The following is a 24278-nucleotide window of genomic DNA, read 5'->3' as shown; positions in this document are numbered from 1 at the left end:
CTCACTCACTCACTCACTCACTCACTCACTCACTCACTATTGTTGAAACTAAAGTGTGAACAAATGGAAGCAAGCAGTCTTTATAATATTTTTTTGTATTACTTTTATAAAACCAAGGGAAAGCTTTTCTGGAAAGCATGAACATTATGAGAGACATTTAAAAAAAAAATACTGAACTTCTCCAGTCTGTATCAACAAATGTGTTACGATTCGGGTATCAGCTTTTCTCATCTTATGAAATCCTCTGTGTAACATTGTGCAGCATCTGATAGAGGTGGGTTTTTGCGTGAGGTATGTTAGCATGCGTCTAAGGATCAAAATATGCTACAGGCTTTAAATACTGGATATTATTAACATTTGGCCTGAAGGTATTTGCTATCTCTCATAAGTATCAGCATAATTTATGATTTCTATGAGATATTTGTTGCAAAACTGATAAAAAAAATTGAAACATTCCATACAGATTTATCAGAGTCTAGACTGATGTACATGAGATAAGTACATATTGGAGTTGACATTAACATCGTCATACAGATACTTAGATATGTTACGCTAGGTTTAACCCACTACTTACCTGTATTTCATAGACCTCTTATGGCAGGTAGAACTACTCTGAAAGGGGAGGTCAGGCATTTGCTCATCGTACAGTAGATCACCATATTCAGTTCCTGTTGTCAGGTCAGAATGTGTCCCCAGTCCCTCGGGGAACTGGATGGGATTTCTGGGGATTCCAGGTAGATCACCATATTCAGTTCCTGTTGTCAGGGTCAGAATGTGTCCCCAGTCTCTCGGGGGACTAGATGGGATTTCTGGGGATTTCAGGTAGATCACCATATTCAGTTCCTGTTGTCAGGGTCAGAATGTGTCCCCAGTCTCTCGGGGGACTAGATGGGATTTCTGGGGATTCCAGATAGATAACCGTATTCATGATCAGTTCCTGTTGTCAGGTCAGAATGTGTCCCGAGTCACAAGCGGGGACTAGATGGGATTTCTGGGGATTCCAGGTAGATCACTGTATTCAGTTCCTATTGTCAGGTCAGAATGTGTCCCGAGTCCCAAGGGGGGGCCCAGTTGGGATCATGGGGATTCCGGGTTAATTAAGGTATCCAACTATCTATCCTGGTTGTAAGAGGAGACTGTTGTCAGGTCAGAATGTGTCCGAGTCCCAAGGGGGGCCCAGTTGGGATTATGGGGATTCCGGGTTAAATAAGGTATCCAACTATCTATCCTGGTTGTAAGAGGAGACTTGGATAAGAGCAAGTCAACATACTTCTGATGGCATGGATCGTTGGTCAAAATATCAATCACATGATTGTCTGGTCCAGACCAACATTTTCACTCACTCACCCGCTCAGATTTGGTTGATCACCGATATTTTTTCAACCTTCCTGTCAATACATGGTGTCGACTGAATGAAAGATGGCAAAAATCACTCCTGTCAGAACTGACAGAAATTCTGCCTTTGAAATCTTCTTTCTTCAATCTGTTCTCAAAAGTGATAATTAAGAAAGATATGAATATGGTTCTTTTATGAATTAATTTTTTCTTCATGCTTTCCTTCCCTGCTGTTGTAGCATAGGTCACGACCGTTGAACAGTTTTTGTGAAAAGGGTAACAAATGATCTGTCTCTGTACAGAGTTGTATCCCTTTTCTCTAACAGGTTCAGCTATATTTGTTTTTTCCTATCCGAGGTTCACCCTAATAATGACATTTGATCTCTCACACTGAAGGGGGTGGTAGGGTAGCCTACTGGCTAAAGTGTTCACTTATGCCAGAGACCTGGGTTCGATTCCCTCGATTGCTGGAATATTGATAAATGCCGCGTAAAACACAACTCATCCACACAAGGTTAAATTATCCAGCCTACCTATACGATATGACAAATATTGGAAGATGAAAGGAAGTTTCATTTTGAAAGAATGATTGAAAAGTCTTGTATTTACAGAAAAAAAAAGTTGTTCTCAGAAATGTGTCAGAGATTAGTTAAGACCTGTCAGTTGAACAACAGAGTCTTCAACAGTTTTTGACCTGATTGAGAAAACATTTGTATGACGTGGAGGCAGGATGTTTGAAGTTGGGGGCCAGTGTCACATCAGGAGAGTGTCAATTAGTGATAATTGAAATACAATACTCGATAAAAAAATATAGGTTGTATCCTCATTGGTGGACAAAACAACTTCTACTCTTTTTTTAAAACTTTTAATTGGAATTAAATTGCCTTGTTGTTATGGGTTCAGTGGTTTCATTATCCTGACTGATTGGTTGCCAGAATGTGGTCAGGTCCTCAGAGGTATAACCTGTAAAGCACAAACTCTGAAGAGCCTATTGTTCAAACACTAGTTTCATCTTGCCGAAGGCCATGGTTAATTCCCCCAAATGGCCCTCTGGTGTATATTGTTGAAGTGCTAAAAGCTGCATGACACAGTTACCACTCACTGTGACCTGGTATTCATGACATTAGATTAAGGATTATGGATTAAATGGGAGATTTGTTAATGATATTTTCAAGAAGCTTAAGTGTAATGAAGCACTTAAATTTTAAACTGTATGTATTTCATTAAATTATCTAAGTTTCCAAGTGAGAAATCCTTGCAACAGGGACCCTATGGTGGCCATGATGTTTTAGACACTGATGTTAGGCGTACAAAGTTACATCCCTTGGCCTGTGTCAGGATCTGATGAAACTGGATCCAGCATTTGCCATTAAAGTCCATATATGTTTGTACCATCCCAATAATAATTTGCATATTTGTAATCTCCCAAGTCCATACCCTGAAACACCAAGCGTGCTACATTTAATCTCTGGTCACAGACTTAGTGGTCATTCAATATTCATTCTCAACTCCCTGTGGAATATACAGTCCATGATGTTGATGAGGTGCTGGAAGGTTAAAGGTCACATTAACATTTTGCCCCTCAGGGTACCCATTTACTGCTTCCTGAACAGAGACATAATACAAAAGTCATTTGTGTATGGATCCACAACATGTGCCTCATGTAGGTGTTATCGAAGTGGTAAACTTGTAAACCTTGCAACATTTTCTCCCATTCACCTGACATGCTGTGATATTGCTGAAGTAATGTTCACATCAGTGTTCAACACAGCTCAATCACATTTTATGGAGCATGAAATACATCGGTGCTTTTTACATTTGATTATTAATTCTTCTGACTGAATAAAACCGTGAAGGTTGAGGGAATGTGTTTGTCTCAACCTCCCCAACTGACAAATATATAATGACAGTTTTTGCAAAGATTCAAATTGAAGTACTCAAAGTCTGATTTTGGAATTATTATCCCTTTAAGACCACCAGGAAAGCAAATGAAAAACAAATATCACTGAACAAAGACTTCCTAGCATGAGGTAAGGTTTAGATAGGTTAGAACACTCCTAGCAGTGGAAAATATAATCTGTTTTAAGTTGAATCTGAGAAGGATGGTAAGACCTTTGTATTCCTGTGGAACAATGCCAAATGGGATAGCTTTACGCTCATCTTACTGCTGTGTGTTTACATTTGTTTAAAATGTCAACTGAAGGTAGAACATGGATGATACAGGTGGAAAGGAAATGCCGAAGGCAGTGATCGCATGGCTGAGTTTGTAATTAAAGGTGTGGTCATCGCATCATGTGACATGTCTCTATGCAAGGTGATGGCTACAGTTGCACAACGTTGACCACGCGTTGACCTGGTGGGATGTTAAAAGTGTCGATAATGATGTGACATATTTGGTCTTTATTTTGGTCGTATCAAATGTTATGTTTGGGATTACACTTTCTTAGTAAAGCTCAGATTCTAGGACTTTTTTGGGTTGAGTCCCATCCGGGATTCGAACCCACACCCTCAGAGTCAGGCACCTAATGTTGGTTCGTTTCCAGTTTAACGCCATACTCAGCAATATTCTAGCTATATGGTGGTGTGTCAGTAAATAATCGAGTCTGGACCAGACAATCCAGTGATCAACAGCATCTTTGTGTTGGTAATCCTCTCCATTATTCCAAATGATGGAGCAATTTAAGCTTTAGGAATGAAATGTGCCATGTATTCAGGGAAAGAAGTACAAGCATGTGAAGATGATGAATGTTGTAAAGACTGTCACCCAGGGATTATGTTCCATGGCAAAGAACTATCAGTTCATGACTCATGTTACACACAGAACGAGACGTAGGTAAAAATATGCTTTGAGGATGAGGACTTTGGGACCTATCCTTTTCTGAAATATTTCACATTTTGATGATTATTGGTGATTACTCATCTGGAAAAATGTCTTTAAGACCTTATTCATCTTGGTATGTCAGTGGGTTGAGTAGAGGCGGTTGATTTCTGTAACCTGATTCAGTGTTGGTATTCCTGTCACTACTAGTTGAGGGGAGGTAGGGTATCATAGTGGTTAAAGCATTCGTTCGTCACGCCCAAAACATAGGTTCAATTCCCCACATGGGTACAAGGTGTGAAGCCCATTTCTGGTGTCCCCGCCGTGATATTGCTGGAATGTTGCAAAAAGCGGAGTAAAGCAAAAATTAAACTATCCTGAAGACCTATTTACATCCTATCCCCCATCCTTCCATTCTTCATCGATCCATTCTTCATCCATCCATCCATTCTTCCATCCATCCATCCTTCCATCCACCCTTCATCCATCCCATCCCATCCCATCCCACATCCATCCTCCATCCATCTCACCTTCTTTCCCACCTTCCCTCCTTCCTCTTTTCCATACCTCCCCCCTTCCATCCCATTCCATCCCATCCCACCATCCATCCTTCCATCCATCTCACCCTCCTTCCCTCCTTCCCTCCTTCCTTTTCTAAATACCTATTCCATCCATCCATCCATCCATCTCACCTTCTTTCTCTCCATCCATCCATCAATCCCTTCCACCATCTATCCATCCATCCTTCCATCCATCTCACCCTCCTTCCCTCCTTCCTTTTCTAAATACCTATTCCATCCATCCATCCATCCATCCCACCATCCATCCTTCCATCCATCTCACCCTCCCTCCCTCCTTCCCTCCTTCCTTTTCTAAATACCTATTCCATCCATCCATCCATCTCACCTTCTTTCTATCCATCCATCCATCAATCCCTTCCACCATCTATCCACCCATCCATCCCACCCTCCATCCATCCATCCCACCCTCCATCCATCCCACCCTCCATCCATCCACCCTCCATCCATCCATCCCCACCCTCCATCCATCCTACCCTCCATCCATCCTTCATAGACAGCCCGGCAACTTCAAAAGTTTCTATCTGCAATAAAATATATTTAATAGCATCCACCTACTTTTGGGTCAGATGTCTGTGTTGCCCCCTGGATGTTTTACAAGCATGATCACACCTTCAGATCACATGAATATTGCATAGAATAAATCTTTTGTAATCTTTCGTCTTTAAACTTCAGCTCATGGTTGCTTTCATAAAATCCCATTCCTTCTTTCAAAATCCTCAATTGTTGTAATAAAGTTGAGCCTTACTCAATGGCCATAAGAGCTAGTTAGACCACCAGGTGTTCCATCTTTGCCCAACCTATTTACAACCTTTTCATATTACACTTTGCAGGTAATGGTTACTTATCGTCTGTCTCAGACTGAAAATTTCATTGACAAAAAGGGGTACTCTCTTCACAAAGGGGGGCAGCCGTGTTTGATCGTTCTTGGTATAGGTGCCTTCATAAATATTCTCTGTACAAATATGTAGTTCACCACATGCTGACTCTGGAATTGGTGTTAGCTTTTCTCAGGTAATGGCGGTCATGAATTTATCATTTATGTCAATTTAACAACCAATTTATGAAGAGTCTGATTGAACAGTCTGGGTTGTGGAAAATCTTTTGGCATATTCACTTGATCTGTTTTAATGGTTTGGTACAGTTTGGGTTTTTTATATTTCGAGATAACATTTATCAAATATTTAAATGATGTGCCACGGTTTGATTTTGAAAAATGATTTTTTGGGGTTTGGGGTTTCACAGAAAATTGAGAATTTCAGAATGTCAAGAACATTTCAGCAAAAGAGCACTATTAGAAATTTACAAGCATTTCTCGTTTGTGTCAGTATTGACTGCTATCAACAAATTATAATCTATGTGACAAAATAATCTTTTTGTCTCTCAAATTTGTACATTTTCAAAGTGCAAAATTCAATTTTTATTTCATGTTTGCTTTTAAGCAATGAATAATGCATCCAGTTATTTGGGTTCCGTTTATAATGTCCAGCAAATGAAAGGTCAGCATGATTATTCATAACTTCCTGAAACATCCATAGAGAGTACCAAAGTTTAAAGTGTATTGGTCAGTTTGTGATGTTATGGAAGTTGCATTCATTCATTCACAGGTCAATACAATGTATACCACATGAAAGAAATTAAAGAACAACCGATTTTTATATCACCTTAGTTAATGTGTCATGTCACGCCGAAGACCCGGATTCGAATCCCCACATGGACACAATGCGTGCAGAAGCCCATTTCTGGTGTCCCCTGCCGTGATGTTGCTGGAATATTGCTAAAAGCGGCGTAAAACCAAACTCAGTCAGTAAGGTGTCATGGCATGAGTGAGTGAGTGAATTTTGTTTTACGCCGCTTTTAGCAATATTCCAGCAATATCACAGCGGGGGATACTAGAAATGGGCTTCACACATTGTACCCATGTGGGGTATCGAACCCGGGTCTCGCATGACGAGCGAACGCCTTATATTAGGTTACCCCACCGCCCTCATGGCATGAAATAATCAGCTGTTCTTTACTTCTTTTGAGTAGTATGTGGCTGTGAAACAACAGCCATGTTTGAGTTTTGTGTATGAAGTCCATGATACGTTGTCAAATGTGAAGTAAAGTGGACTTTGTAAAGGGTAAGGGCACAAGGGCTGCTTGATGATGTAAACAGGAAGAAGTCATCCAGAAATGTAGTTATTCATTTATATCAAACTCATCTCATTGGACTATCACATGGGAAAGATTCTAGAGATGGGCTGTTAGAGGAAAAAGCACAGGATTCTTTATGTGAGGAATTGCAGCCAATGGAGGTACTGTTTAAAGTGGCCTTTATCACAACTCACTCACTAATATCATTGCTTATTCTGAATTCTGGATTGTATGGGTTTTTTGTAGTGGTTAAAGTGTTTGCTCATCATGTCAAAGACCCGGGGTCGATTTCCCCATATGGATACAATATGTGAAGCCCATTTCTGGTGTTCCCTGCTAAGATATTGCTAAAAGCATTCACTCATGTAAAGCCATACTGCCTCACTCACTCTGGATTGTGTGGTCCACGGCTTGATAGTTTACATGCCATCGGCATTGGTATAACAAGAATATTGTTAGGTGTGGTATTTAGCAGTGAGCTAGCACTATAACCATGTTTTTATGGATGCGTTCGTCATGTGAGATCTTCAGCATGACGGATCAAGTCACTGGTCAAGGCTTGATAGTTTACATGCCATTCAAGGTAGATTGTTTGTTTTAACTTCTGTGGCTTACAGAAATGAAAACTGAAACTGGATCTTAGAGACTGTTTTAACCTAGTTAAACTTCATGATCTTAAAACTCACAGCATTAATCATTAATCATAAGACAAGTATACAGATCTTTGTAAAACCCTAGAGCCTGTAAACACCACAAATCCTGTGTAAAACTCTTGTGTCTGTATAATGCCACATTTCCTGTGTAAAACCCTAGTGCCTGTATAACACCATGGATCCTGTGTAAAACCCTAGTGTATAACACCACAGATCCTGTGTAAAACTCTTGTATCTGTATAATACCACAGATCTTTGTAAAACCCTAGTGCCTGTATAACACCATGGATCCTGTATAAAATCCTAGTGTATAACACCACAGATCCTGTGTAAATCCCTAAGGCCTGTATAACACCATAGATCCTGTGTAAAACCCTAGTGTATATCACCATAGATCCTGTGTAAAACCCTAGTGCCTGTATAACACCATAGATCCTGTGTAAAACCCTAGTGCCTGTATAACACCATAGATCCTGTGTAAAACCCTAGTGCCTGTATAACACCATAGATCCTGTGTAAAACCCTAGTGTGCAAGCGTAGCTGTATAACACCACAGATCCTGTGTAAAACCCTAGTGCCTGTATAACACCACAGATCCTGTGTAAAACCCTAGTGCCTGTATAACACCATAGATCCTGTGTAAAACCCTAGTGCCTGTATAACACCATGGATCCTGTATAAAACCCTAGTGCCTGTATAACACCACAGATCCTGTGTAAAACCCTAGTGCCTGTATAACACCATAGATCCTGTGTAAAACCCTAGTGCCTGTATAACACCATAGATCCTGTGTAAAACCCTAGTGCCTGTATAACACCACAGATCCTGTGTAAAACCCTAGTGCCTGTATAACACCATAGATCCTGTGTAAAACCCTAGTGCCTGTATAACACCACAGATCCTGTGTAAAACCCTAGTGCCTGTATAACACCACAGATCCTGTGTAAAACCCTAGTGCCTGTATAACACCACAGATCCTGTGTAAAACCCTAGTGCCTGTATAACACCACAGATCCTGTGTAAAACCCTAGTGCCTGTATAACACCATAGATCCTGTGTAAAACCCTAGTGCCTGTATAACACCACAGATTCTGTGTAAAACCCTAGTGCCTGTATAACACCATAGATCCTGTGTAAAACCCTTGTGTATAACACCATAGATCCTGTGTAAAACCCTAGTGCCTGTATAATACCACAGATCCTGTGTAAAACCCTAGTGTATAACACCACATATCCTGTGTAAAACCCTAGTGTATAACACCACACATCCTGTGTAAAACCCTAGTGTATAACACCACACATCCTGTGTAAAACCCTAGTGTGTATAACACCACACATCCTGTGTAAAACCCTGGTGTATAACACCACACATCCTGTGTAAAACCCTAGTGTATAACACCCCACATCCTGTGTAAAACCCTAGTGCCTGTATAACACCATAGATCCTGTGTAAAACCCTAGTGCCTGTATAACACCATAGATCCTGTGTAAAACCCTAGTGCCTGTATAACACCATAGATCCTGTGTAAAAAACCCTAGTGCCTGTATAACACCATAGATCCTGTGTAAAACCCTAGTGCCTGTATAACACCACAGATCCTGTGTAAAACCCTAGTGCCTGTATAACACCACAGATCCTGTGTAAAACCCTAGTGCCTGTATAACACCACAGATCCTGTGTAAAACCCTAGTGCCTGTATAACACCATAGATCCTGTGTAAAACCCTAGTGTATATCACCATAGATCCTGTGTAAAACCCTAGTGCCTGTATAACACCACAGATCCTGTGTAAAACCCTAGTGCCTGTATAACACCACACATCCTGTGTAAAACCCTAGTGCCTGTATAACACCACAGATCCTGTGTAAAACCCTAGTGCCTGTATAACACCACAGATCCTGTGTAAAACCCTAGTGCCTGTATAACACCATATTGGCAGTATGATACAATTGTATACCATAAGAAGAATATCATTCAACAGAATGGAGAATGACAGTCAACATTTCACACACGGATAAACATGGACTAACGAACAAGAAAGATGTTGGATTTGGTCACTGGGAAAAAATGGAGAAAAGAAACTATTTATGTTGATGAAACCCCAGATGCATTTGTTTCTGTGGTGTAGGTTTTTAGTACAGCCCATTTACCTTCAGTGTGTTTCTGCCATGCATGATTAATTGGCCATCAAGGGGTGACAGCCTATGTTCATTCTTATTGTTTACATCTGAATGTGTAAAAAATGCCCTGAGGCCCTCTCTGGGCAACCAAGTTGATACCAGTGTCCAGGTGTTATTTGAGAAGGAAATTTATGCTTTTGGACTACGTTTTGCTCACAATATTAAATGTCTAATGAGTTGAATGCTTTAAATTAGTTATGACTTTAGGATCACAGTGAAAATACTCATTTATCTTTATGCCATTGATTTAGCATTAGATAGATCTCATTTGTAACAAAACCATGTTGCCATTTTCTCTGTGAAGACGAGTTCATGTGTCTGTTGAAATATTTAGCAGACAATTTTATTTCAGTTTGGATAATAAATGTCAATATATCTGTCTGTTTGAATGAAATATTCATGCAAGAATTTTGAGTTATGCCAAGATTAATTTCTTCGACTTGAAATTTTCTCTATTAATGCCTTATTCAGTGCTCAATAACATACTGTTTTATTGCAGAATGTAATAATTACTCTTCTGTTGAGTTTTTCATTGCCTTAATTACTATTTGATATACCCATAAAGACATTTACATCAAAATAATAACTGCTTGTTCTGAAGCCTTTCCCCAACCCTAATAGGGCCCCCGATTCAAACACCTGCTTGCCACAAAGGGTAAGAGAGTGAAGCGACAGAGGCTATTGAGGCAGGTAACAGTCAGTGACAGAACAGTGTGAGGAGCCCAGGCTGTGTACAGAGCTTGGACAGACAGGGAGACTGCGTGGCTAGCCAGTCAGCTGTGTCCACTAACTGGTCAGCTAAGCCAGACAGGTGCTCTCCCACCCACTGCAACTAGCAAGCTAGCAGTGAGGCCGGCCATATTGCCTTGCCTCTGTCAATGGGACAGTTGAGGGTGACCCAGTCAAGAGATTGATGGCATGTTGTAACAGTATCTGTGATTGGTCAACAGACTCAGCCATAATTGCTTCGGAGTCACATGGGTATATTATGTATTATGGGGTCTCACAATAGGTACACAGCTTAGTGGTGTTGTGTGTGTTGCCTGAATCGAATATGACTGGACTCCAATGAGAGTGTTCATGACACCAACTCACCTGTTCTACCTCAAACCCACATGGATTTATCACTGAGGATACTGCTCACCACGGAAATGCTTCTTTCACCCTCTAAAGGAGTAGCAGGCGTTTGAATCACTGTGGATATTAACGACAGGTGGTTGTGCTCGTAAAGGATACTTACAAGAAGGAGCTGACCCTCTATCCCCCCTCCCCTCCCCCCATGTCCTAAGCCCTGACCCTAGTGTCATGGTAAGGTAAACTAATAGTCTTATATGTATGCTGTTATTTCCAGGTAGGTGTATGTGCCAGCATTAATGGTTGCGTTATGAGGATGTATGTGTGTTTTCTGGCGGTGCTGGTGTCTGCGCTGGTCCGACGAGCCCACACGTCAGGTGAGAATATTTTCAATATTTTCTAATATAAGTTAATTACCCATTAATCACAACTGCACGTCACCATTTGTTTCTGGACAACAGCTGTCATCCTTAACCGTAGCAGTGTAGTATTTTCTTGATTATTTCGTTAAATGATGACGATTTGTAACTATTTTGAAGAAGGAAACTTGAAGTGTTCCACAATCAAAATATCTTAACGCTAAACAGTTTGTGCTTAATGTGGAAGTGAAATTCTGTTGTCGGTCGGATATTATTGATTAGGTTCATCACGTCATTTATCCCTGAATTTCCTTCTATTCCATCCTGGCTTTAGATTCCAACATCTTAAACATGTGTTCCAAACTCACACAACATGTTTCCGCCGACGTTTTTCACCCAGTTTGCAATTCCCTTATGAAAATAGTCCAGAATGACATCATTGGCTCAGGAGCCTCATTTCAAATTCGTAAGAAACACCAAATTTTCCGTCAACGCTTTAAACAAGCTGACGCAAAGAGTATTCATTAATGAAGACAAATTTGATCTCAGATGGTAGAAACTCAAATCATTTGCAACATATCTGCCATCTACTATGCCCAAGAAGCAAATAGCGAAATGCAGTTGTTCTTCTTCGTAACCATGTCTCCTGCTATTTCCCCAACAACATGTCCACCTTCTTGGCTCTTAGTTTGTTTACTATCCACAGAGATATTTGCAAACCAAGGTAAATACGCCTGTATGAGCATTATGTGTTGTGGAGGCAGTTGCCATCAGGGGAAGCTTTACTGTGTGTAAAAAGCCTAAGATTTAAATCTGACCAGTAATATTTAGACTGGTGAATGTCTTTCCTTGGATGATGGCCATCATCTCTTGGTTGACTTCATAGCGATATCATCTGATCAATACTGATATCGCAGTGTCCTACCATAATTTATAGCACTGTCCCCATTCTGATAGGACGTTTTGTTGCAGAAGTGCTTCATCTGCTTCTTATCTACCTTGCAACAATTGAAAAAGTCAGCTGATAGCAACACTGAAATATTTTTATTTTTGTTAATAAAAAATAATATTTATGATGATTTTCAGTTTTGTAAAAATAATGGATAACTTATTATATTTTTATGAAATATATTCGAAATGACTAATTGAAACTTTCATATCTTAACACGGAAAACTTTTTCAAAGAGCAATAAAAAATGCATTAAAAATCCCTTGTGGGAGCAGTGAGATAAAATGTGATTTTTAAATTTGGATTTTATTGTCATTACTTTGATTATTTTTATGCAAAGTTGTTAAACCAAAAGTGTAGGTGGCAATTTACTGTTATAAAGATGTGTTTCGTGATATTTCTTAGATGGTAAAAATGTGCTGAAGACAGTAAAATATTAATTTAAATCAGGAACGAGAGTTTGCCAAATACTGCACAAATAACATGATGTCGATTCTTGAAACCACAAGTACTAATTTTTCCTCCAGCAAATGATAGTTCAAATTCAATAACTTCGCTACAGTCAGCTTCAGCCATAGATTCATAGTGTATCACACAGTGTAACATTTCTTTCGGAAATATGAAACTCCACATTTCTTAATATCAGATATTGAGGGTGAATCCTATAGTGAATAAGGACGTCTTCTATCTTCTGACCTTTGCAGCAGCATTACTTGTACTGTTAATAAGGTCAAAACATGATTTGACGATTTTATCACTTTTTGTCGAGAGAAATTAAGCACAAGTGGGGGCAGTTTATTAAATGCCAAGGTATCGTTACCAAAACTCAGGTATCAATAAAAGAACTTGTTAAATCTTTAATGCATGAAAATATATAATATTGATGTTAAATGACTTAAAAGTGAAAGTGTTCCTAATATTGAAGTGTTAATAGTGTTTGTTTTTTCATTCTCAGTTTAGAAAAAAATGATCTGTCCGACACAGTTGTAGAATCCCTAAAAGACTTGTGTAATGTTCTTCATTATATGAGAAATAACAAAATGCCATGTTTTAGGTTCATCTGTAAGAAGTATTTGTCAGACAAACAGTATCATATTGCGGAACGTATCCCAGTTTACATTGCAGTATCAATATCACAGCCTGGCTATTGACAGCTGAACTCCTTTCATGATTTAATCAGTTGTCAGCGACAATTAGCTAATTGGACAAGGCAACGAGTCTGGTGTTGTTATTGACCCTTGAGTGATTAATGATTAACAGGTTTGTGGCTCTCAGATAATATTGCATAGTTGGGCTATCCGATAACAAAGTCTTTTGATATGATTGATAACACCTAATCCATAATTACATCACAGAGATTATCAAAGAATTACACTGATAAAAGAGAAAATGTCCTATACCAGCTAAGGTTGGACATTTCAGTGAAGCATATTGTGGGGCTAATATTGTTACAGATGGTTGTGTTAACTGTTCATTTTGAAAGCCAAATCTTAGTGAATGTGCACAAAATGACACAAAGAAAATAGAATAATGCAGGATCATGAAAAGAATTTAAAATACAGAATCATAAATACAGAATCGTCTCACTCTTTGACCATACGTCATAATGAGATTCATCCTTGTAAAATCTGTTTGTTAAAACTATGTTCCAAGGCTCCTGTCCGCACAGATATTGTAGTGTAACAGTCGTAATGTTTTTCTTACTGCTAAGAATGCTTTGTGAAATAGGGCCCAATCTAGGGTAGATTATACAAAGCGATATTTGCACTAAGGTAATGGTAACTCCTACACTTTAACATAAACTTACGACAGTCTTTGTGTGAAGGTTGTTTTGAACAACAGCATCCTGGACAACTGTCCCGCAGATATGTTTGCCTAACTGTGGTACAGATCTCTTTCGCTAACCGTTGCTCATCACATTCTCCTTAGTGTATTGTTGCTCCGTTCAAAACCGTGTTTATTTAAACCAGCCCCAAATTAAAGATAAAGAAATATGATCTGACATTTCCTTCACTGCTGAATGACTGTAACAGAACTGTCCAGGCACAGTTCTCGCTGAATGCAGATGGTCAACCCTTGAACCCAGTTGGTTGCGAAAATACTACAACCAATCAGTAATTGATGAGGGACAATCGGTAATAAGCGACTGCCAATCTGCAGTTGACGATGGGTGAGGAGACCATTGATGAGAAGTTTCCATGTATCAAGTTTTGTATGTTCAGTAATCTTGTCCACAAACCCAAAATATAATGAAGTCTAAATTGGATCAGCTGAGATTTGGGCCAGCAAATACGACTGGGTGAAAAGGATTGCATCGTAAAACCATGGACAATCAATCTGAAGATGGGGGCAGCTTGTATGGTTATTGCCAAATGAAATCAGCTCTCCTTTCATGACCTCTGCTCTAGTTTCCTCTGGCCAGTGGCCCACACCATCTTGTTTCTGAACTAAACTGGTCATTGTTGACTCAGATGACAACCTTTTGCAGAAATATGTCCCATGTGTTCATATTACAGGATGGTTTTTTATAAAATTAGATACATTTTTGCAAGTTAAATCAAGATAATTAACTAACTGATTCTAAATCAAAAGTGTGTGGTCAGCTTTATGTATTTGAATATACATGTCACAAATATAAAACTCATTCTATTGATGTGAGTAAACATGTTACTTTACATTGTAGGTATCACCTCAGGATCACAAATTAGCTCTGAAAATAGCACAAATGCAGATCTGGGGATTAAATCAAAATGTAACCATGCAAAAAAGTTTGAAATAATGCAGCATGTGTGGGATTTCCTTCAGACGATGGGTAGGTGTAGATTCCGGAATGTGATCCCCCATACCGGGGTAGAGATTGGTTTATTTGTGTCCTCCAGTTGACCAGCTTCATCTCTGGTGTTGGAGAAGGACAACATGGCAGCATCAGACTGAGACTTGGTGCCAACCTCTCTCTAACCTTCGACTCTGTATTCCTGGTTTACTCACTGGTTTCATAACATTGAACTTTCCATTGCAAAATTAATGAAATTTTTTATGATTAATCTTTCCCAAAAACTTGGATTAAATTTTTGTGGTTAAAAAAATATGGATTGGTAACAGAATGGTTTGGAGGATTTCAAGAGAAAACATTCTATATATTTGACAGTGATCTGCAGAAACCTGTTAAGTAATGAAATGAAGTCAGGAGAGAAATGGAAGAAAATATCCTACGTCAGATACAATAATTCATAAATTAGATTTGGAAAATATCAAATCTGCTTTAAAGAATCAGCCGTTGGAATCAGATTAACACCATATAAAATTACCACGATTCCAGTGGTGGTGGGGAAAAAGACTTAAAGATAATGTAATGAGATGGGAGCAGATGGTGGACACTGTGACTAATGTAGGGCTGATAAGCAGAGCATCTGCAAATACAGCACCCAGGGTACGTCGTTATGCTTAGATAATGCCTGTCCTTCTATTTTGGTGCTGCAGCATTGTAATGATGGAAATAATTTAACAGTACACAGCAATATGAAACTTAGCGATATATAATACTAAAAAGAAGTCACGCCTGATTTTTCATTTTTCCATCGGGTTAGTGGGGTAGCCTAGTGGTTAAAGCGTTCGCTTGTCATGTCAAAGACCTGGGTTCAGTTCTCCACATGGGTAAAGTGTGAAGCCCATTTCTGGTTCCCGGATGTGATATTGCTGGAATATTGCTGAAAGCGGCATAAAATCATACTCACTCACTGACTGATTTCCCAAGTCTTGTGTCCCCGTGGTGATATTGCTGGAATATTGCTAAACACGACACAAAACCACACTCACTCACTCATGTTGCCATCTGACTGTAGTAAATATCCCATTTACTGTAGTCATACAATCACGTGTTCTTTAACGTCTCGTGAGTAGTATATATCATTAAGTAAGGACAAGATAAACCGCCACATTTCCATGCAGTTGGTTGTCATGACACCCCACTGACCCTGTTACTGAACCCAGTCGCTGGTTCGTTTGGTCACCTTGTTACACAGTCACAGGTTACTGCCAACCCATTCATTTAATCAACCTGTAAAGTAAACACAGGTCGCTGTGGACCGATTCCACCCCGGAACCACTGTTGGTATAACCAAGTAAATGTCAATATTGTATAATATTTTTTCTATCATAAGTACTACACCAGAAAGAAAGAGATGGATGATAGTTGTAATGTAATGTATACTTTGTGTTAATAGAGTTTGTACATCTCTTAACAGCATTAGTAAGTAATACTTGCAATTGTAGATAGGTGTAATTGGCAAAGTGGTTGTAGTTTCAGCAGCAGCTATTCTTTATGTGACTGTTATATTGCTATAAATAATGAAGTAGTTGTGAACTCAAAAAAAAATAATTATATAAAATTAAAGTACTTTCTTTTATTGATGTAGGAATTTGATACCTTTTCTGTTGTTCTCTTTGTAAGGTGTATTTTAACTAGAATTCGAAACATATTTATTTTTCGGAAGATATTATCTGCAAGGTCTTGTATTATTCACGAGTTGCTTTACAATATGTCTGGCCTAAACGTGAATGTCGGAAAATAGCTATTGATTTTCAACTTCCATATTGCTAATGATTACAAATGAAATCAAATAAGGCACCATCACAGAAGTATGATTACAAAATAATCAGGAAAGACATGACTAACTTTAGTCAGAATAAAGATTTTTATATGTATTGTCAACTGTTGTTCGAAAATGTAAGTTATAGCCATATTTTACACTACATACTGTGATAATAGTGTGTATTAAACTTGTGGTAGCAATTCACTAAAACTGACATGTATAAGTATTTACTATGAATGGGAGTTATTTGCTGACTCAGCTAAAAAGATCCTGAGAAAATACCTAAGATGTTTACTACATTAAAGCCAGGTATCTAACCTTCCCAGCTTGTAAAACATGTCAGATGAATGAAGCCATCTCGTCAATGGCACTTGAATTAAAGTATCTACTATAGAAAAAAAATACTAGCAGAACGACCCTTGACCTGAAACAAGTATAACCAACTTCGGTCTCGCTCGGTCGCTGATCTGTATTTTTGTTCTGTCATGTTATGCCTGTCCGATTCAGTACCTCTCTGCCATGGAAGAAATGCTTAATCCTTTGTCAGCTATGGATACACATGGTCAGGGATACTGTATCGCAATGTAAGCAACTCGGTACATACAACTAAACGTCCTTAAGCTGATACTATTAATGATAGGACGCTTGCTTCACAGTGTTCAGAATGGGTTTCTGTTGAAAATAAAATAGGTAATGGTTCATTCAATGGTTTGTGTTGGCAATAAAAATTATGAAAGTGTGACAGTATTTTGTTTGTTAGTGTGATACTGAACTCAGTGTTCCAACTAAATGACCACTGTCTGTAAATAATTGAGTCAGGAATCCGTTCCACAGAATGATCGTAGTGTAAAGGTGATTGTAACTTCTATTCTTTATCCTAGTCTAACAATTGTTGTAATGCTGAAATCACTTGGGCGGTGGGGTAGCCTAGTGGTTTAAGCGTTCACGCTTGTCACGCTGAAGACCCGGGTTCGATTCCCCACATGGGTACAATGTGTGAAGCCCATTTCTGGTGTCCCCCACCGTGATATTGCTGGAATATTGCTAAAAGCGGCGTAAAACTTAACTCACTCACTCACTTTGTGGGGTAGTACCCAAGACCAGATAATCCAGTGATTATCACAGGCATTTCTCTACATAAACAGTGTTGTTACAGAATGAGCTGATGACTTTGCATAATACTATAAGTATCAAGGCAATAATGAATATGATATTGTCAACATACAACCTTTTTCTAAATAAATGTGATATTTATATGAATCGATCCTCCTTTTGAATAGAATTATAAATGTCAGGCATTTTTATGTATATATATATGGACAAACAGGCACATAATTTTCTTTAAAGTTCATATTATCATTAAGGTTTTGAACAAATCTGATTCAGAGTGTCAGTACGCATGATGACGGCTTCATTTTGTTATTGCACACAGCGAGACTCGGGATCTCCATCAGAGTAAACACTGTGTGTTTGACAAGATGTGTTTCTCCAGCCATCTCCGGATATGAAAACCTCCATTGGTCCAATTAACTCACTTCATTATGCTCACAATTTGCTATCCACATCAAAAGATAAACATTTATCCGTCAGAAGGAGGTTATGGTTTGTTTTGGTGGAGTTGTTGCTACATCTGACTTTGAAATAGCCAGGGTGATAAATCCAGTGACAGGGCTGTTAGTATATTTTTCAAACATTTTGAGCATTTTGATCAAAACGATGTGATGCATTGCTATTTTGACAAAGCACAAAGTATCCTAGGGACTAATGCAGTGAATTGCAATTGTCGTTAACTGATATACTGAAATATAGTCAGGATTGTTTAAAACAAATAAGTTGTAACTTCTCTCACCATTGTGAAATGTATAATTAAAAAATATGTCTAATTTGATTTGACTTTCCAATTGCAAAGGAAAGAGTTGTCTCCCCTTAATTTTATAGTTTGGTTGTTTGACTCTCTCCGTTCTGTCTACGTTCCTGACATTCCGGTCATGATGGGATCACCAGTGTGAGGATCCAACACACACAAAAAGCACCCCCTTCTATGCAACTGTCTCTCATCCAAATAACCTGGTTTGCAAATGGGTCTTTTTAAAAGTTTACATGATCCAACTGTGACAATACATTCAGCTTGTCAGCTTTCGTCAATAGTAAAGTCCCATCAGCTGGGGTGTACACAATTATCGCCATAAAGATGAAAGTCAAAGATGGAGCCAGTGAGGTGTGCATGCTTGCCTTTTAATACAAATGATGATTTTTTCAACATCATCCTTGTAATGAGGCATGACGTAGAAATCTTTTTGAAATGTGTGTCACGTTGGTATTGTAATCTGTGTTCGTACTGTGTGTAATCTCAGATATATTTGACATGACATCATAGATTGTAATGAAGCAACTGAGTCATAAATGTTGAAAAAATATGAAATATATATACAACTGAAGAAAGGAAAAAATCTTTCACCCAATTCTTTCATATTTCTGATGTTAATCTGTCATATGAAAGAGTCAAGTGACCTTCACCTTTCTTTTGGAGTACATTTATGTGAAAACCTATTATGGTGGTTGATATTTTGAAGCCGAACATTATTGAAACAGTTGTTTCATATAATTGAAACTTGTGGGTTTATTTTATTGTCAAAATGTATACAGTCCATTTTTAGATCGGTCTCTAATTATGAAAGGTGAGTTTCTGTTTTATTTAGCATTTTGAAAATATTTTCATGTCCCCCATATGAAAAATGGATTATGTTTCCTTTTTGTGAACGATAACATTTTGTGTATTATTTTGTAAAGTGGGTAGGCATTTGGGTTGGGTTACTTTGGAAGAGAAAACATTTTCTTTGACCACCATTGTGTTGCTTTTTAGTGGACTGTACATGCTTTTTCAGAAAATATTCACACAAGTTTCATATGTTTTAACAAAGCCTTTTTCAAAGAACATGAATTAATGCTATTTATTATGCACAAGACTTACATGCCAAGTTTGTAGGCATTAGCTATTTACAGAAGGCATTTCTTTTCAGGTGTGTCAACTTAAATAACAGTGTGTTCTTGAAAAATAATATTCGTCTGTTAAAATGAGAACAAATCTTACACTTGCATCATTTATCCTCAACAAACTGAGCTTTGATGCCCAAACATGACTGAGATTTAAGCTACAGAAAATTGTAAACACGTTTGTGACATAAGCAGTTCTTTGAAACTATGATTTTGTCTGCATAAGGGAAGGGAGGACTATTGACATTAATAATTCTAACATTTAGCTGGAGTAAACAGGACAGGCATGCATCCGAGGTGCTATCACCCAATCAGTCTAAACCCTTGGGTTATACGCCACTGTTGGTTTCAACTAAGCCCAGTGGTTAAAGTGTTTGCTTGTCGCACTGAAGACCCTGGTTCAATACCCATAATTGATTCAATGTGTGAAGGGCCTTCTTGATTTTCCCTGCCAATATTTGATTTGATTAGTGCTAAAAATGATTAAAACCCATCTTATTCACCATAGTAGTTTTCCTTGTTAATTAGAAAAAGATAAATGTAATCAGGCCGTCCTGGATCAACTCATTGTTTGCTGTAGTTGACTGTTTTAGAGATGCTGTCTCACTCCAAGTAAGTTGTATAATCTGCAAGCTGTTTCCATGGTAACTACTACATTCCTACCAATACATGTTACGTCATGCTGGACAAACAAATAATCTTAAACTAAATGATGTGAAAACATGGTACATGTGGTCCCAGTCATCTATGACCTTTGCCCTATGCCCCCAGGGATTTTGTGACATTGACAAGTGCTTGAATGACTGCAGTCCCAGGTACATATCACATGACACCCTTGAACTTAGGGATGATCTCATTATTCTTTGGCCAGGGGCCATTACCCTGGCCTGGGGAAAGTGACCAGCCGTTTGTTTACCTGACAAAGGATTTGTACTGCCAGTGATTAACACCTTGAAATGCTAATGTACTTTATATTAAGGAGGTGGATTGTCTTTGTGAAAAGAAGGAGGTAGTTCTACAGGATATTCTTCTTCTTGTTGGCTGGTGTTGGGATGCACCTTGAGTGGAATGCGTGCAGATAATTCAGTCCTGTCCAGAAGGAGAAAATCTGGTTAACTGTCAGAGATATGCATTTGAAGAAAAAGAAATGAAAGAGAAATGTGTTGTGTAATGGGAGGTTTAATTGGCTGTATGTTAGTGGATGCCATGATAATGTGTCATGTATGGTACCAAGGTAGCCTTGTTTGGTTGATGGTATATTATATACAGGCAGTGCCAGTAGAGGAGACGCTACAAAGTGTCAGTGTTAATGCTTCCCAGGTTCATCAGCTGCTACAAAGTGTCAGTGTTAATGCTTCCCAGGTTCATCAGCTACAACTTGTGTTCAACACACAGAGACACAATCAACAAAGATTTAATTAATTTGCTATTTTTTATTTGCACTTACATGACCGCCGTGATGTTGCTGGAATATTTGTAAAACCATATTCTAAAAGATGTTTGGAATTTTTTTATAATGCAGCTTAAGGAAAAACCAAAACTCAGTCAGTCAGTCAGCTATAGTCTAGTCCATAGACAACTTTTATAACGTAAGTGCAAATATTTATGCTTAGATATTCCAGTCACCCTCCAAAGACTCAATAAAAAAACCTTCTGCTTTAAACTTCTAAGCATTTTTGGGGATATGCTTTTTGATGTTGTTTTTGTGATGGGAATATATCAACAATATGTGTATGTATTGGATTATGAAATTTTATTGGACAAGTTACTAGTAAGATGTGAAGCTTGCTTTGACATCTTGAGATTGTCAAACAGCATTTGGTAGTACTTACGACTTTGTACTAGCCCTTGGCTATGGGCTGGTTTACACTGGTGTCACAAGCTGATTGACTTGTTCACGACACATGTAAATGTGGAGAAATTCTGACATTAATGAAGGTAATATATGTACCTATCAATACTAAACATCTTTCACACCGTTCATCAATTGTGTTGGAATGCATCTCCTGACTTCTGCGGCCTTCTTCCGTCACCCATCTTTGTTGGAAAATTTACAGATACTTATGGTTGCCCCATGTTATCTTGAGTTGTATCCCCGCTGGTAAGATCCGGTACCATGGGTTTGAATCCAGTATTCCTTTGATAATGATCCTTGGAGCACCGAAACCATGGTCATTATTTTCACCAATTCTCAAGGCCTCCACCACTGGGACGTTAATTGCACATTAAGCTGACAGGCAGTGATGTGTGGTATGATAAAGCAGCATTAGCTGGACATTAGCTGGACATCTTGCTATGTATTAATTGATATATCTCATTTAGTATCTCTGAAATATCCTAAGTATCCTCTTGCATGCTTGGACTTTCTTTCATCTTTGGAGATGCTTCAAAATGGTCAGTCTTCCTTAAAGTCCCAGAACAACAATATTTTCTGCAAGCCCTTTCTGCAAAGCTGAGGCCCTAAATGAAGCAAGTCTACATTTATTAGGTTCAGAATCTCTAAATCTCACTGGGGCTAAATTTAATTTTAAGTGGGATTATTTCTTACTGTCCAAATTTAATATATATATATTATGAGTCTAATCGTTAATCTACAAAATGCCCAGCATCCTTGTGTGTCTCAGGCATTGAATTCTATGTTCATGGGTTCGAATCCTAGATCCCTCCTGATTAACATAAGGTTTGTTGGCACCATGGTTTTTTTCCTAAGTTTCCCCTTAGTGGTAAATGTCTACAACCTGCATTCCTTATGGATTTACTCTCTTATCAAGCTGAGTACTGAGGTACTGTTTAAAGAGCTATTAAACCCAACTCACTCACTCACTCATAATGTCGATGTGATGTGTAACTAACTCACGACATCGAACATCTCCCCTCGGTTCCCCAATATCCATACGTAATTACCCACATTCTTCACACGACTATGGTATGTGACACACATTCTTGGTACCTGCCCCACACCTCGGCTGTTTGTAACTGCAACATCGTAAAAACCTCCACACCTTCCTTTCCTACGTTCCTTCATTCCCTCATCTTCCTCCTCTCCCACCTGCTGTTTCACCTGGCTGTTGATTGTCCCCATTCTCACCTGTGTGTACCTTACAGTATTGTATCTCTTTACACAGCACATTCACAAGCCCCAATTACAGTACATAAGGGTAATTCCCCAAGTTTTCAATTTCCCCCAACACACTGTGACACCTAATGCAGAGTCTTTCTTCCTGTCCGCTTCACTCTGAGCCTCTGATTTCCACCCACAAAAACTGACTAATCCCTTGCCAAATCAGTACCTCATTATCTGGGTTGTGATTTTGTAATAGGGGATTGGGACTACTTTCAGTGTAAACAATGTGGCATTGTTTTGATGGGTACAATGTCCTGGGGACTGAAATTGGGTCAACCTGGCTGTAAACATTCCCCATGTATATAACAGTAGTCAAGTGAGGAATGTGGAGGTGTTCAGTGCTAAAGGTGGTCATGATGCATGACTGATATATCATTTATGGTTTTCACAATATTATTTCAGAATAAATGGGATTGGTCAAAAGGCATATAAAACCCTAAATAAAAGACCTCCCCTTTACAAAATAACAATCATATGTAAAACTGTACAGCAATCCACAAGATTAAGAAAATTCCACAAAATTCTGGAATTGGATACATTATCATAATTACAGGGTATTACATTAGCCTAGCAAAACTGTTTTGTCAGGGTAATACAGAATCAATAATTTTATCATTAATATGATCTGGTAGATTACTAACAGTGCAGGTTTGCTGGAAATATGTCAGTATTTCAGTCAAATTATAAAACAAGAGAAAACACAAGTAACTTTTTGGCAAATACATATGTCCTCTGGCACGGCCATCTTGAATAGCCCTATATGTTGATAGTAGTTAACTATGGCCTGATCAGAGTCCTATAAATACACCATCTTTGTTGTGCCAACTTTGTACTGTGTTCACGAGTTAAGTACCAGTGAATTTGAAGTCATTATATCAATAATTGAGCAATTATTCTCTAAACAAAATCCAGTTTCATTGGAATGGTTAAAGTGCAGTTCAGTTGGGCTATTTTAAATTTGGACAACTCAACTCGGTCCTTAAATGTCACTAGTGCCTTGCTGCCTGTGGAACAGGATTTCATAATTTAGATTTTGAAAATGCCAGGTTCTAGTTGTGAATGAAATACTAGTGTTCCCATGTTTTTTATGACAAGTAGGAACTTGTTTAATCTGTGCGTTGGATGATAACGTGAAATGTCAGCTTACATATGTTGCAGTAATTACGGAAGTGTAGGCCACAAGGGTTTGTCTGTGTGAGTGGATGTACTGTGGATGCATAGTATAACTAGACGCTGTACGTGTCAATGTCTGTCCGCCCACATGCCTCCAAACTCTTGACACAGTAGACCCACGACAAGCTACTCCCACAGTTCCTGCCACGTAAACCGCTTTGTCAGGCCGCAGTGCCATGGCATCAGGTTTTATAGGACTCTTTGTTCAAAGAAAATATTCAGTTCTGTTTAAGAAATATTGATAATTATCTGTTTTGAATCAGTTTATTGGATCAAAGAGAAAGGTACTTTGAATTTTAATTTTAATTCAAT

General features: G+C 38.5%; 1 protein-coding gene across 1 annotated transcript in view; it reads left to right on the top strand.

Moving 5' to 3' along the window:
* Positions 1–6954: 6954 nt before the first annotated feature.
* The window catches only part of LOC124275257 (tyrosine-protein phosphatase Lar-like), a 168005-nt gene continuing 150681 nt past the window's right edge, over positions 6955–24278 (top strand). Inside the window, exons 1-2 of the mRNA XM_046710737.1 lie at positions 6955–7028; positions 11053–11152. Of these exons, the coding sequence (XP_046566693.1) occupies positions 7023–7028; positions 11053–11152 (106 nt within the window). The 5' untranslated portion in view covers positions 6955–7022. The remainder of the gene's footprint in view (positions 7029–11052; positions 11153–24278) is intronic.

The sequence above is a fragment of the Haliotis rubra genome, unplaced genomic scaffold (genome assembly GCF_003918875.1).
Source record: "Haliotis rubra isolate DU_JTF1 unplaced genomic scaffold, ASM391887v1 Scf2, whole genome shotgun sequence".
NCBI classification, from domain to species: domain Eukaryota; kingdom Metazoa; phylum Mollusca; class Gastropoda; order Lepetellida; family Haliotidae; genus Haliotis; species Haliotis rubra.
The sequence above is the reverse complement of the archived record's forward strand: the minus strand, read 5'-3'. Positions and strand labels throughout refer to the sequence as shown.